This window comes from Leuciscus leuciscus (genome assembly GCF_965113295.1).
Source record: "Leuciscus leuciscus genome assembly, chromosome: 17".
Lineage (NCBI taxonomy): Eukaryota > Metazoa > Chordata > Actinopteri > Cypriniformes > Leuciscidae > Leuciscus > Leuciscus leuciscus.
Window position 1 is genome coordinate 38,740,278 of NC_138741.1, and position 15,322 is coordinate 38,755,599.

The 15,322-nt window shown below is 41.4% G+C and overlaps 2 protein-coding genes across 2 annotated transcripts in view; one reads left to right on the top strand and one right to left on the bottom strand.

Annotated features, from left to right (window-relative positions):
• LOC309478992 (uncharacterized protein) overlaps positions 1-15,322 on the top strand; it is a gene marked incomplete at its 5' end in the record, with an annotated part of 132,100 nt that overhangs the window by 18,115 nt on the left and 98,663 nt on the right. The window lies entirely within an intron of this gene.
• The window catches only part of dph6 (diphthamine biosynthesis 6), a 131,066-nt gene continuing 117,593 nt past the window's right edge, over positions 1,850-15,322 (bottom strand). The window contains exons 14-15 of the mRNA XM_082143454.1: positions 10,246-10,618; positions 1,850-2,772 (exon numbers count right to left, since the gene is read on the bottom strand). Coding sequence (XP_081999580.1) covers positions 2,066-2,772; positions 10,246-10,618 — 1,080 coding nt within the window. The 3' untranslated portion in view covers positions 1,850-2,065. The remainder of the gene's footprint in view (positions 2,773-10,245; positions 10,619-15,322) is intronic.

Consider the following 15,322-nt stretch of genomic DNA (forward strand, 5'->3'; position numbering starts at 1 on the left):
CTTTTATCATGGATAGATGCACTTTTATGATGGATAGATGCACTTTTATGATGGACAGGTGCACTTTTATCATGGATAGATGCACTTTTATGATGGATAGATGCACTTTTATGATGGACAGGTGCACTTTTATGATGGATAGATGCACTTTTTATGATAGATAGATGCACTCTTTATCATGATAGATGCACTTTTATGATCGACAGATGCACTTTTTATGATAGATAGATGCACTTTTAGATGCACTTTTATCATGGATAGATGCACTTTTATGATGGATAGATGCACTTTTATGATGGACAGGTGCACTTTTATCATGGATAGATGCACTTTTATGATGGACAGGTACACTTTTATCATGGATAGATGCACTTTTATGATGGATAGATGCACTTTTATGATGGACAGGTGCACTTTTATCATGGATAGATGCACTTTTATGATGGACAGATGCACTTTTATCATGGATAGATGCACTTTTATGATGGATAGATGCACTTTTATGATGGACAGGTGCACTTTTATCATGGATAGATGCACTTTTATCATGGATAGATGCACTTTTATGATGGACAGGTGCACTTTTATCATGGATATATGCACTTTTATGATGGATAGATGCACTTTTATGATGGACAGGTGCACTTTTATGATGGATAGATGCACTTTTATGATGGACAGGTACACTTTTATCATGGATAGATGCACTTTTATGATGGATAGATGCACTTTTATGATGGACAGGTGCACTTTTATCATGGATAGATGCACTTTTATGATGGATAGATGCACTTTTATGATGGACAGGTGCACTTTTATCATGGATAGATGCACTTTTATGATGGACAGGTGCACTTTTATCATGGATATATGCACTTTTATGATGGATAGATGCACTTTTATGATGGACAGGTGCACTTTTATCATGGATAGATGCACTTTTATGATGGACAGGTGCACTTTTATGATGGATAGATGCACTTTTATGATGGACAGGTGCACTTTTATGATGGATAGATGCACTTTTATCATGGATAGATGCACTTTTATGATGGACAGGTGTACTTTTATGATGGACAGATGCACTTATTATGATGGATAGATGCACTTTTATGATGGACAGTTGCAGTTTTATGATGGACAGATGCACTTTTATGATGGATAGATGCACTTATATGATGATAGATGCACTTTTATGATGGACAGATGCACTTTTATGATGGACAGGTGCACTTTTATGATGGATAAATGCACTTTTATCATGGACAGATGCACTTTTATGATGGACAGGTGCACTTTTATGATGGATAAATGCACTTTTATCATGGACAGATGCACTTTTATGATGGACAGGTGCACTTTTATGATGGATAAATGCACTTTTATCATGGACAGATGCACTTTTATGATGGACAGATGCACTTTTATGATGGACAGGTGCACTTTTATGATGGACAGATGCACTTATTATGATGGATAGATGCACTTTTATGATGGACAGTTGCAGTTTTATGATGATAGATGCACTTTTATGATGGACAGGTGCACTTTTATGATGGATAAATGCACTTTTATGATGGATAGATGCACTTTTATGATGGACAGATGCACTTTTATGATGGACAGAGGCACTTTTATGATGGACAGATGCACTTTTATGATGGACAGGTGCACTTTTATCATGGACAGATGCACTTTTATGATGGACAAATGCACTTTTATGATGAACAGATGCACTTTTATGATGGACAGATGCACTTTTATGATGGACAGATGCACTTTTATGATGGACAAATGCACTTTTATCATGGATAGATACATGAAACAGACTTCAAAACAGAAACAGCCATTCACTGCCATTATAAGGCTGGGAAGAGCCAGGACATTTAATATAATTGTATTCGTCTGAAAGAGGAATGTTATATACACCTAGAATGAGTTGAGAGTGAGTAAATCATGGGCATATTTAAATTTTTGGGTGAACTATCCCTTTAAAAAACACACAAATTGCAGTGAATGAGAGCGGCACTGATTCCAGGTCTGGATCTGAGCAGGTTTGACTCCTCTACACACTGAGCCAGCAGGAGACGAGCAGGAGAACACGACCCGGCAGATCCTCAACCGGAACCAGCACCACAGCGGGACCAGATCCATCGAGACTGGATCCAGCGGGACCAGATCCATCGAGACCAGATCCAGCGGGACCAGATCCATCAGGACCGGATCCATCAGGACCAGATCCATCGAGACCAGATCCATCGAGACCAGATCCATCAGGATCAGATCCATCGAGACCAGATCCATCGAGACTGGATCCAGCGGGACCAGATCCATCGAGACCAGATCCAGCGGGACCAGATCCATCGAGACCAGATCCAGCGGGACCAGATCCATCAGGACCGGATCCATCAGGACCAGATCCATCGAGACCAGATCCATCGAGACCAGATCCATCAGGATCAGATCCATCGAGACCAGATCCATCGAGACCAGATCCATCGAGACTAGATCCAGCGGGACCGGATCCATCGAGACCAGATCCATCGAGACCAGATCCATCGGGACCAGATCCATCGAGACCAGATCCATCAGGATCAGATCCATCGAGACCAGATCCATCGAGACCAGATCCATCGAGACTAGATCCAGCGGGACCGGATCCATCGAGACCAGATCCATCGAGACCAGATCCATCGGGACCAGATCCATCGAGACCAGATCCATCGGGACCGGATCCATCAGGACCAGATCCGCTCAGACGCCGCTCCAGCCCTGCGGACACAACACACAGAGTTCAGAGGTCACGCTTCACACACGTCATCATAAGTGCTCGCTCAATTCTGCTTAACCCTTCCAGCACATTCCTGAAGTATTGACCCGCTCAGATCCTCGACAGCTTGCGTGTGTGTGTGTGTGTGGACATATGGTCAGTGCGGTACTAAACACGCGCGTGTAATACACACAGGAGCAGAAAATCTTTAGTTAGCCATTTGCAACAGATTAGCAGCTTGTGGAAGCTCCGGTGGGATTGATCGGGAAGGTTTGTAAGGAGTAAGGGAGGGATTCAGACGCTCTTCTGATGTCCACTAAAGTCAAATAATGAATAGCGTCACCTGATCCAGCGACACACACTCTTTCTGGACAGAGTCTGAATGCATACGCAAGGAAACACACACACACACACACACACACACACACACACACACACACACACGTACAGATTCAGTTCGGTCTGTTCCTCTCTCAGAACTGTAACAGCGTACTTTCATGAGCCGAAGCCCAGCTGAAAAAAATACACTTTTTTTAATAATCAATGAATCAAATTTAATTAAATGATAATTTCTCAAATAAAAAAATGTCATATAAACATTTAAATTGCACATTTTTATATCGACTTTTTAATGACATAATAATGTTTCTACTCCAATTTGTTTTTTGAAATATAAAGATTTAAACGGCATCTGTCATAAACACTCGTTTTTATGATGAATTTACTGAAACATGCATTAAACAGGTTGAGTATAAATATAATAAATATATAATATACTGCATATATTTATCAAAATGCTGCTCTCTAGAGTTATTTTTCCAGCTGACTATCGAGTTTATGGTCATTGAATGTCTTTTCTGAGTTAAATGTGACATCATTGTTCTCCAGCTGTTTGATTGACGGCTGAAACACTGATTGATGGATTACAGGAGACATGATTGATCTCAGGAAGTTGATCTGTATCTTCAGCACTCCTTCTGATGTTCATTTGCTGCTGTAACTATTAGTAAAGAGGACGAGATGATCGACAGTCACGACTCCATCTCCATCTCATGACCTTTCTAACTCCAGCTCGACCGATGCACTGCAGCGATGGGATACTGAGGTCAGTGTGTGTGTGTGTGTGTGTGTGTGTGCAGCGATGGGATACTGAGGTCAGTGTGTAGTGTGTGTGTGTGTGTGCAGCGATGGGATACTGAGGTCAGTGTGTGTGTGTGTGTGTGTGTGTGTGTGTGTGTGCAGCGATGGGATACTGAGGTCAGTGTGTGTGTGTGTGTGTGTGTGTGTGTGTGTGTGTGTGTGTGTGTGTGTGCGCAGCGATGGGATACTGAGGTCAGTGTGTAGTGTGTGTGTGCGAGTGTGTGAACTATGAAAGCGAACAAGTTCGTCACACAAACGAAGGGACGCTGAGATTGGAAGGTAAAAGCTCTTTTGATACTCATCAGGCTCTTTCATTAAGAACACACACACAGCACGTCAAAGATCGCACGTCGAGTAATTAACTCTGTGTGTTATCGAGGCCTGTGGTGCTTGACTTTCAACAGTAGATCACACAGAAAACAAGTTATATTAGTGACACGGTCACCTTCATCGGCCAATCAAGAGGACCATTCATGTCAGGCTTTCATGAGGCTAAAGGTGTGTGTGTGTGTGTGTGTGTGTGTTTAACAGTGGAAACTACCCTCAGACCATCGCTTACGAAAATTAACCATGGTTTTATTATAGTTAAAGTGTAGTAACCATAGTTTTTTAGCAGATTGATTAACATTTGTATAACCACAGGTTCACAACAAATACCATGATTATATGGTTAGTGTAGCAAAGCCATATTCCAGTTGTAGTTACCATTGTTTAACTATAATAACCATGTTTTTTTGGTTTTATTTGCAGTAAAACCATGGTTAATTTTCGTAAGGATCCCGTGGAAACCAGCTCAACGAGTTCGGCAAATCACTCTACATTTACATGTGTGCATTTGGCAGATGCTTTTTTCCATGCGACTTAAACTGGATTCGGGATATACATGATATGAGTTCATGCATTCACTGGGAATCGCTTCTGACTGTAATTTATAATGTCAGGCTTTATAGGGTTAATGCTTTATTTAACATCACAACATAATAAATGGGATATAGTAGGGCTGTCAAATAAAAACTCGAATTTTGAATATTCGTTGAATAATTTTTTTTTTTTTTAACTGCACATTCAAATGCAAAAACCATGCATTAGAATTTTCCTTAATTTAAAAAAAAAAACTAATTTTCCTTGCATGCACATTAAGGAAATTATATTTTATTTAAGAACAATTGTTTCAAAAGTTAATGCACTTTAAAAAGTGAATGTCATTTAATTTCAGTAAAAGATGCAATGCTTGATTTGGTTTATATTTGGCTATTGCACTCGCTTGCGCCCTCTTGTGGACACAGGAGACAATACAGTACTTTTTTCCCTGTAACATTAAGGATTGCCTAAAAATTCGAATATAATTGGAATTTTTGCTAATATTTAAGAAAGAACTTTACATTCAGCTTTTCAGCCGTTCTGACAGCCCTAGAATACACAGTGGCATATACAGGAATGGGAAGTCTTGTAAATGCGGTGTTCTTTGTGTTAGCGGGTTACTGGTTTGCATGCAAACTGGTATAATAGCGTTTCAAAAAACAGATTTTTGGTAGTTATCAGCACATCTGTGTGCATGTACATTTATGTTGAGGAACAATAGACATCAGGAGCCGATGATCACTGGACAACATCAACCTGATCTCCGGTCAGACGAGACGTTTCTGAGATTCTGAGTTCATGTTTCCAGAATGTCCAGAAGCCAAACATGCATCTGTCACGAGAGGATATCAGGAGAAACGACAGGAGACTCAGGCTTTTGTGAAGCGAACGTGTGCCCCGTCCCACGGAAAGGGTTGGAGGGCAAATGTCTTCATATCTGCTGTGGTATTGTTGGTCTGTGACCCGTGAAGACGCTCTCGGCTCTCTCTGAGGGCATCAGGAACACAATGACAGCTCGATAAATGTGTCTGAACATATGCTACACCATCGGCTCATGACGGACCCGAAGACCACAGCATGCTTCGGAAAAGGAAACTTCTGCAACCGAAGATGCGCAGTTAGCTGTGTCAGGTCTGATTAGGATCTGCTGATGAATTATGACTCGTGACATTTGGAGGAGTTTCTGTCTGAAAACATATTTAAAAGAAACATGCATTCTGAACAATAATCCAATAAAACTATTATTTTCTTTAATAACTAGAACTAGAAACTAGCATTTAGTTTTACTTTTGAATCAGTTTTCCATTTTTATTTAAATTTTGGTAAGAGTTTTAGTAATTTTGTGGGTTTTATGTCTTTGTCAACTAGCCTTTTTCACGTAATGATTATTAGGTAACAAATATGTTTTTTTTTATGGTTTTAGTTTTAATTTTTATTTGATTTTTTATTTGATTTTTATTTATATTTTAGTACATCAAATTAAAGTAGATTAAAATGAAAATAATTCCTTGGCAATAAAAGTTGAAATAGCCAATGAGGTTCATTCTCGTGTTACATAGCACATTTGTTATTCGGTTAAAGGGGTGATTGATTATGATTTCACTTTTCTAACTTTAGTTAGTGTGTAATGTTGCTGTTTGAGCATAAACAACATCTGCAAAGTTACAACACTCAAAGTTCAAAGCAAAGGGAGATATTTTGTTTTAAAGAAAATGCTTTATAAGGACTACAACAAACGGCTGGTAGAGACTACACAAGCTTCTTCACGGGTTAGTGACATCACAAACCCTAGAATTTACATAAACCCCGCCCCCGGGAACACGATTTATAGATTATCATGACAGAATATGCAAATAAATGACTAGAAGATAACTACACATAATCTACATAACCGTCAACTAACTATTCAGAAATGTCCTGTTGCATTTAACATGTCAACAAAATACTGTAAATTCTTCTTGAGTCTCTCCATCATTGTCTGACTCCGGTTTGAACATAAAAGGCTAAAAGGTTTGACATTTTCAGTGCATGTCTGTGTGAGGTAAAAGGACACAAGTTGTTGTAGCTCCGCCCTCCGCACGTATCCAGTCCATAGGAGGGGAATGGCGCAGCAAGCCGACACTTCGAGCGGGGCCTACGGTGTTGTCTGGCTATGAGAAGAGAGCACACGGGAGGCTACCAGCTCGACACGAAGGCTATAGACTCTAGCGAACGTGTTTGGTGTCGCCCAGCCCGCAGCTCTACAGACATCTGTCAGTGAGGCACACTGTGCCAACGCCCAGGAAGAAGCTACACTCGGAGTGGAGTGGGGTCGCAACCCAAGGGGGCCTGGTGCATGCTGGGATTGGTATGCCAAAACAATGGCATCCACTATCCAGTGGGCCAACCTCTGCTTGGAGACAGCCTTTCCCTTCTGCTGGCCTCCGTAACAGAGAAAGAGAGAAAAGCCAGAGCTAGGTCTGCCTCCTCTGGTTGCAGGTTCACCACCTGGTCCTGAAAGGGAGTGGTAGGAACATCTCAGGATGATGTGAGAGTCAGCTGGCCCGAATTCCAGGTACGATTCGTTGACCGAAAATGTGTACAGTTCCCCTACCCTCTTGATGGAGGCCAAAGCAAGCAGGAGAACTGTTTTTGATAGAACTTCACAGTGTTGTCCGTGCGGACCAGCACATGCCTGCCGAGCAGCAGTGTTTTGAGGTGGCCCAGAGCAAGGTGTACTGCTAGCAACTCAAGGCAGTTGATGTGCCAATGCAGTTGAGGGTCCGTCCAGATCCCGCTACTGCGTGCCCGTTGTACGTGGCCCCCCAGCCGGTGTTGGAGGCATCTGTGGAAACCACAGCATACCTGGACACTTGTTCTAGGGGCACTCCGGCCCGGAGAAACGAAGGGTCTGACCACGGGCTGAGGGTTTGGCGGCAGGCCGGGGTGATTGTCACACGGAGCGTGCCGCTCTGCCACGCCCATCTCGGGACTCGGCCGTGAAGCCAGTGCTGAAGCAGCCTCATATGAAGCAAACCCAGCGGCGTTAATGCGGTCATATGCCCCAGGAGCCTCTAAAAAGCTTTCAGTGGGACCACTGTTCTGCTCTTGACATTATTCAAGCAGTTCAACACTGACCATACACATTTCTCCAGGCGTGCCGTCTGGTGGACCGAGTCCAGCTCCATACCAAGAAAAGAGATCCTCTGCACGGGGGCGAGTTTGCTCTTTTCCTAGTTGACCGAAGACCCAAATGGCTGAGATGCCGGAGCACCAGGTCCCTGTGTTCGCACAACTGCTCCCGAGACTGAGCTAGTATCAGCCAGTTGTCGAGATAGTTGAGGATGCAAACACCACGCTCTCTCATGGAAGCAATGGCCGCCTCTGCAGCCTTCTTAAAGACGCGGGGCGACGGGACCAGCCCGAAGGGTAGGACTTTGTACTGATACGCTCGACCCTTGAACGCGAAGCGCAGGAATAGCCTGTGTCGCGGGAGGATGGAGACATGAAAGTAGGCGTCCTTCAGGTCGATCGCTGCAAACCAATCTCGGGGATGGATGCATTCAAAAATGCGTTTCTGCGTTTGCATCTTGAACGGAAGCTTGTAAAGGGCCTGATCCAAGACACGCAGGTCCAAGATTGGCTGTAACCCACCCCCTCTCTTGGGTACAATGAAGTACGGGCTGTAGAAGCCGGTCATCATATCAGCTCTATCGCGCCCTTCGCCAGTAGGACTGAGATCTCCGCGCGCATGACAGGGGCCAGTTCGCTCAACACCGAAGTGAAGTGAACACCCCTGTACCTGGGCGGGTGCCGGAGGAACTGAATCGTATAGCCGAGTCTGATGGTACAGCCAGCTGAACAGACTTGGAAGTGGTTTCCAGGCTTCCACAAACAGAGCCAGGGGCACCACAGACGTACCCGGGGTGGGGCAGCGAGGTGGAAGACAGGGACCCGACTCGGAAGGCCCGGAGGAGGCCTGAAGCAGGGTCTAAGTGTGCGGTGCAACACATACCTGTCTCCACAGGTTGATTGCGGTGCGGATCTCACTCATGAGCTCATGGTCTTGACTACCCTTGTGCATGTCCATGAGTGCCTGGGCCTGGTGGACCTGGAGCAATGCCATGGCATGCAGGGAGGAAGCGGCTTGCCCACAGGCTCTGTAAGCCTGGCCCATGACAACGGACGAGAACTTACAGGCCTTAGAGGGGAGACGCGGATCACCCTTCCAAGAGGTAGCGGTCGCCGGACACAGCTGCATTGCAACAGACCTCTCCACTGGAGGGCTAGATTTTATTCATTAAGATTTTTTTTAATTCAAATTACAGATATAAGGCATCCAAAATACAACTTACAAAGTTTATCATGGCTATTATTGTTCAATAAATAATATTTTATATTATAATGTTGGCGTACTTCATATCCAGAAACGATATGATGGGGGGGGGGTTATCAGACGGGCAGCAGTGTTAACTTAGCGTGAACAGATTATATTTGTTTTCTTGGAAAAATCCAACTCTATTTCATATATATTGTATTTAAATAAGTAAATCACTTTTCAAGTACCTCTTCATTTATATGGTTGTTTTCAAGGGTTTTCCAGGACTTAAATTTCAAAAAGTCAAATTCAAGCACTTCAAGCACCTTGTACGGACCCTGAGTACTTACAGTAAGTACAAATAATGTACAATTTGTTGTGTTTCTCATAGGGTTGATTGCAAATTGCATGGAAATCAATACAGATAAATTTGACTCGCAAAACAAAAGTTATACCCAACAATCAAAATAATCAAAACAAAAGAGAATTTCTCCATGAGGATCAGCTAGACCCAGTGTTTGTGTCGATGGAGATAACCCGTACCGTGTAAAACGTCTAAAAGTTTGTCTAAACTGCTTGATTCTTATGGATTAGTTTTACAATCTCTATATGAACTTTTTGAAGCCAAAAAAAAAAAAGTCGTTACATGGGCTGTCAATGGAGGTACAGAAATCTCTCAGATTTCATTTAAAATATCTTAATTTGTGTTTCGAAGATGTACGAAAATCTTATAGGTTTGGAGGTTTGGAACAATATGAGGGTGAGTAAATGATGACAATTTTTGAAATCAGGAGAACTAACCCTTTAAGATGCAAAATTGAAGACTCATCTTCTTAATCATCAAAGGAGAATTCGCTGTTAGAGTTTCACAGTCACAAATTCTGTCAATGGATGTTTTTGGTTGTTAGTTTCTTTGGGGATCTCAATTCCTAGACTGTTGCAGCACTGAGCAGACGGGTGAGAAACTCATACTTACCCTTACAAGGGTTTGAGAAACAGACATAGCAAAAAGCAAGAGAAAGTACAGTTCTTACAGTAAGTACAGATAATGTACAATCTTTAGTGTTTTTCATAGGGTTAATTTTTGCAAATTGCATGGAAACCAATCTTTGACCCGCAAGACTAAAGTTGCAAACAGTTTTTTAACAATCAAAATAGTTATGGAGATGAGCTGTACCTGTGGCGATCTCTGTGACGAACATGTCGTGGCTCTTATAGAAAACTCTGGCACACAGTGCCGAAAGATTCTCCGTCTTCTGAACAGCGGTTTGGTATGAGGAAAGCAGTGCGTCTGTGAGGGTCTGGGCTACTGGTGTGTGTGCGTCGCTGACACTCAGGCTCAGAGACAGGGAGGCGTATCGACCGCAGCTGGACTGAAGCAGTCGGCACTCGACGGAGCCGCCCGGGACCCGTGAGACGCTGCGATGGGACGCTCGGTCTGCGGGACGGTCCTGCACTGCGATCACATGAAGCTCCACCACTGCTCCTCTGGGTAACGACTGAACGACCACGACACTGACCTCCACCTGCGCCACACCATCACTGTCCTCCTGTGGACACACACAACACAATCCCAACTCTTATGGATTATACATATATTTCATTCAATGTCAGGTCAGGTTTATTTCTACAGCTCTTTATACAGTACAGATTGTTTCAAAGCAGCTTCACAGTGATAAGCAGAACCAATGATGCAGATTTCATCAGATATAGACTCATTCAAATTGAGTTCTACAGAAGACTATAGTGTCATTAATCAGCTAAATATCTTTCAAATTCTCATCTAGTGTCAGTGCAGTATCAATAAAAATAGCTTAATCCAATTTGAACCCTCTGGTGCTCTTCACTCATTTTGGACATTTGTTTTTTGTGGAATTTATTTCTTCATCGGAATGGTACAAAACTTGGTAAAGGTTCTGGCACTTGCTGTGTGAACACACACACACCCACACAAAAAAAATCATGGACATGATTCGAACCGGTTAAATGGTCCTGAACAAAATAGTCACACTTGTGCTCGTTACGGTAAAAAATGAGCGCATTGGAAATGAATGAGACGAATGTCCTCTAGTGGAAGCGTTTGGTACTGCAGCCGAACATCATCTCACTGAAAGCAAATTTTTTGAGATATCAAGCTCAAATTCTGAACACAACTTGTTTAGATGTGTGGCTTTGGTTTTCTCACAGTTTTAGAGTAAAACATGTTTTTAAAAATATATATTTGATATAAAAATTGAAAATAGTATTTTTGCACATGTTTCATAATAAACGTAAAATTCGTAAAAGTGGTTCTGTGAAGCTGCTTTGAAACAATCTGTACAGTATAAAGAGCTGTAGACATAAAGTTGACCTTACATTGAATCAAATATATTTATAATCCATAAGTCTCTGGAGTTTATTGGGATTGTTTTGTGTGTCTTTTACGTTTTTTTACGGAAATACTTTTTTTTTGGTAAAAAACGTAAAAGAAAAAAGAAAATAAATTATAATCCATTGTTTTGTGTGTCTTTTAAATTTTTTTACAAAACGTTAAAAAACGTAAAAGACACACAAAACAATCCCAATAAACTCCAGAGACTTATGGATTATAAATATATTTGATTCAATGTAAGGTCAACTTTATTTCTACAGCTCTTTATACAGTACAGATTGTTTCAAAGCAGCTTCACAGAACCGATGATGAAAACTTCATCAAATATGAGACTAACTGAAGTTGAGTTCTAGAGAAGACTATAGTGTCGTTAATCAGCTAAATATCTTTCAAATTCTCATCTGATAGTGTCACTGCAGTATCAATAAAAATAGCTTAATCCAATTAGAAATGTGAGTGTGTGTGTTGTGTGTGTGTGTGTGTGTGTGTGTGTGTGTGTGTGTGTGTGTGTGTGTGTGTGTGTGTGTGTTGTGTATTGTTATGCTTCATTAGGTTCACTGACAACATTTTAAAGTCAAACTCCATTGAGTCTTGTGTGCTTCACATCAGTGTGTATGATGAGTGCTGTCTATGTAGGGCGCTCGGATCGCTCCATTATAAGGTGGTTAAGAAGCCGCTGTTATATGTTTGCAGGATCTTCCTGAAACGACACGAGTGGTTCACACGGCACAAGAGGGGTTAAACCAGCAGAAACAACAGAAGAACTAATGTCCCCGTATTTGCAGCCAGGAATAATGTCAAAAGCTGATGTTCAGTGGTTGCTGGTCACATGACTGGTCATTTGTTGTAGTTTCGGTTCAGCACTACAGACGTTTACACAACTATGACGACTTCTGCTTCTCAGAACCACGGAAATGTTAAAAGTATTGATCTGCATCTGTTCGGAAAACTTTCCTTCACTCCATCCAATGGGATTGAAGTCGCTGGTAACACTTTACAATGAGGTTCATTATTTAACATTAGTTAATGTATTAACTAACATGAACTAACAATGAGCAATACATTAGTTACAGTATTGATTAATCTTTGTTAATGTTAGTTAATAAAAATCCAGCTGTTCATTGTTAGTTCATGTTAGTTCACAGTGCATTAACTAATGTTAACTAATACAACCTTTGATTTTAATAACGTATTAGTAAATGTTTAAGTTATTATTAACTAAGATTAATAAATGCTGAAGAAGTATTGTTCATTCTAAGTCTGTTAACTAAGGTAGTTAACTAATGAACCTTATTGTAAAGTGTTGTCCAACTTTGTTAATGTTATTTAATAAACACACACGAGTGCAGAGATGAACGACAACAAAGACACACTGGATTGATTCCAGACACGCACGGGTGGTTTTACACCATTTCACCACGAGCGTTTGAGATGGCTTTAAATGATCCGCAGAGTTAAAATCTTTATTCTTCGCCGGGCCATTATCGGCTCTCGAGCATCTTTGTGTTTGTGTTCAGCACAATGCGGGCCTCAAATAACACCGTCTCATCTGCTAATGGGGGACAAACGAGTGTTTCATACAACAGCCGTTCTGCTGTGCCGTCGATAAGGGCAAAAACACTTAACCCCCTTTTTCAATTCTCTGGATCAATTTTCATCCACTCACATCCCACTCCAGCACAGCAGAATAATGACGGGTTACATACACTTTATTTTGAAATTCGCTCAAAAGCAGACGGCGAATAAATCAGAGAGGCTTTTCTCCCAATTTTCAGGCCGAGTCCTCGTCGTGACCCGATCGGCCAGCGCTGCACTTACATCCAGATTAAACCAGCCCTGATTGTGTATCAACATCAAACCACTTTTCAGAGCAGCTACGAGTAAACAATAGAAGCTTTAAGTAGCTGTGTGTAAAGTGTTCACTCAGACGTCTTTAACGAGAGCGCTTTAATACGCGTTAGATTAGCACTTAACAGCGCGAGGAGCCGTGATGAAGGGGAGGCTGTTAATGGCCCTCGGGGACCGTAATAAGGACCCAGAGGGGCTCGTTTAGTGGGTTTAAAGGCCGACCCGTGACATCCAGACGCTTGAAACGCATCGCTGGATCCGCTTCATAGGGCAAAACCACCCCAAAAAAGTTAGGTAGGCACGTGTGAAGGCTAGGCGGATGAGGTCGAATGGTAAACACCATTATAAGGGAGTGTGTGGAGTCGGATCGCAGCGGGTGCTGATGGGTTCGGGATGATCAGCCGGTTCCTCTACATTTGGTGCCCAGCGTGAAGTCCTGCTGAGGAATGAATGAAACACAGCCCTGAAAACCACTGATGGAGGCGCTAGTACTGAACACCAGCGCTTGACTAGCAGTGCTGCCAGATTGGGACGGTGATTTGCAGCCCAAAAGCTCACTAATACACGCCCACTCCTGGAAAAACACGCCCAAAACTTTACCTGCCAAAATAATGTGATATCATTTTATTGCCATGTCAATCAAGGTTGATAAGCATAATTTTTATCTCCATCCTTCCCTCGCGTTTTGTAACAAATCCTTCCCACGGGGGGCAAAATGACCCAAAGCACCACGAAAAACCCGTTCTCATTTTTGGAGAAAACGGCCTTTAAAGATGTGTGCTGTAATTGAATTCTACAGACATAGATAAAGTGCTCTAAAAGATACAGGTAAAAATGTGTTTTAGATGTTTTCTGTCCACTAGTCTGAAAAAAAAAAAAAAAAATATGATGATATGTTAAAACAAATATTGCATCACAATAAGTGTAATTGTGATTATCAAGACATTTGGTAACTAAATAGAATTGTATGAAGTTTAGTGACAACATGTTACAATGTTTACATTGTACAATGACTGGTAGGATACAGTTTTTATTATTGCTTGACAAAAATTTCAAGATTTCAATTCCATTCTTGTGATTTGATTCCGATTTTGATTCAATATTGACTACTTTGGATACATGTTTATTTTAAATGTTATTTAAAAAAATAATCTCACCTAATGCTGTAAACATAGAGGGCCCAATCTGCTGGTATTATTAAAGGTTAAAAATAACAACTGAAATTAAATATAATGCAGTTTTTGTTATAATAACAATTATTTAATGACATAAGTAAAAATATAATAAATATGTAATATAGTGCTCAGCAAAATCTCCTCTCTAGCTATTTTTTCTATTCAGTTAACATGCTATGGTCATTAAATGGCTTTCCTGAGGTAAATGTAACGTTATGTGACATAATTGTTCTCCTGCTATTATATATTGACCTCTTTCCGTGGTTGAAAAACACTAATTGGTTGATATTATGTATACTTTCGGTAAGTTGTACTGCATCTTTAAATAAAAGAGTAACAGATGATGGGTTCACGTGCACTTGAACTGAGGAGGCGCTCAGCGATCTGTCACGTCACATTTACAAGCGCCAAACGTGTTTTTGTCTGAATTTCGTAATAAAATTGACGGAATCTAAGAGCTGAGAATTAGTTTAATATTAAAAGTAACTCTTTGCTCCGCAATTTTTCTGTGCGTGAGAAAATGGATGTGTGGCGTGAGAGCGTGTGAAAAGTGTCAATTGCGTGAGTCTCGCGCTCAATGCCTGAGAGATGGCAGCCCTGTGTTAATCCATAAACATTATTAGATCCTTCGGCATGACGACAAGTTCCATAATCCCGCTTATGCGTCATCAACCTACGCCTGTGTTATTGTAAGAGGCTAGCGACTCCTAGCGGCGAAAACAATTACATATTGTAGCTTTAAGGAAACATTAGGAAGGAACAAAGGAAAATCTATAACATGCTTTTAGAAAATAGGGTGAATTTTAGGGTGATATCATTTTATTGCCGTGTCATTAATAAGCACCATTTGTATCTCCTTA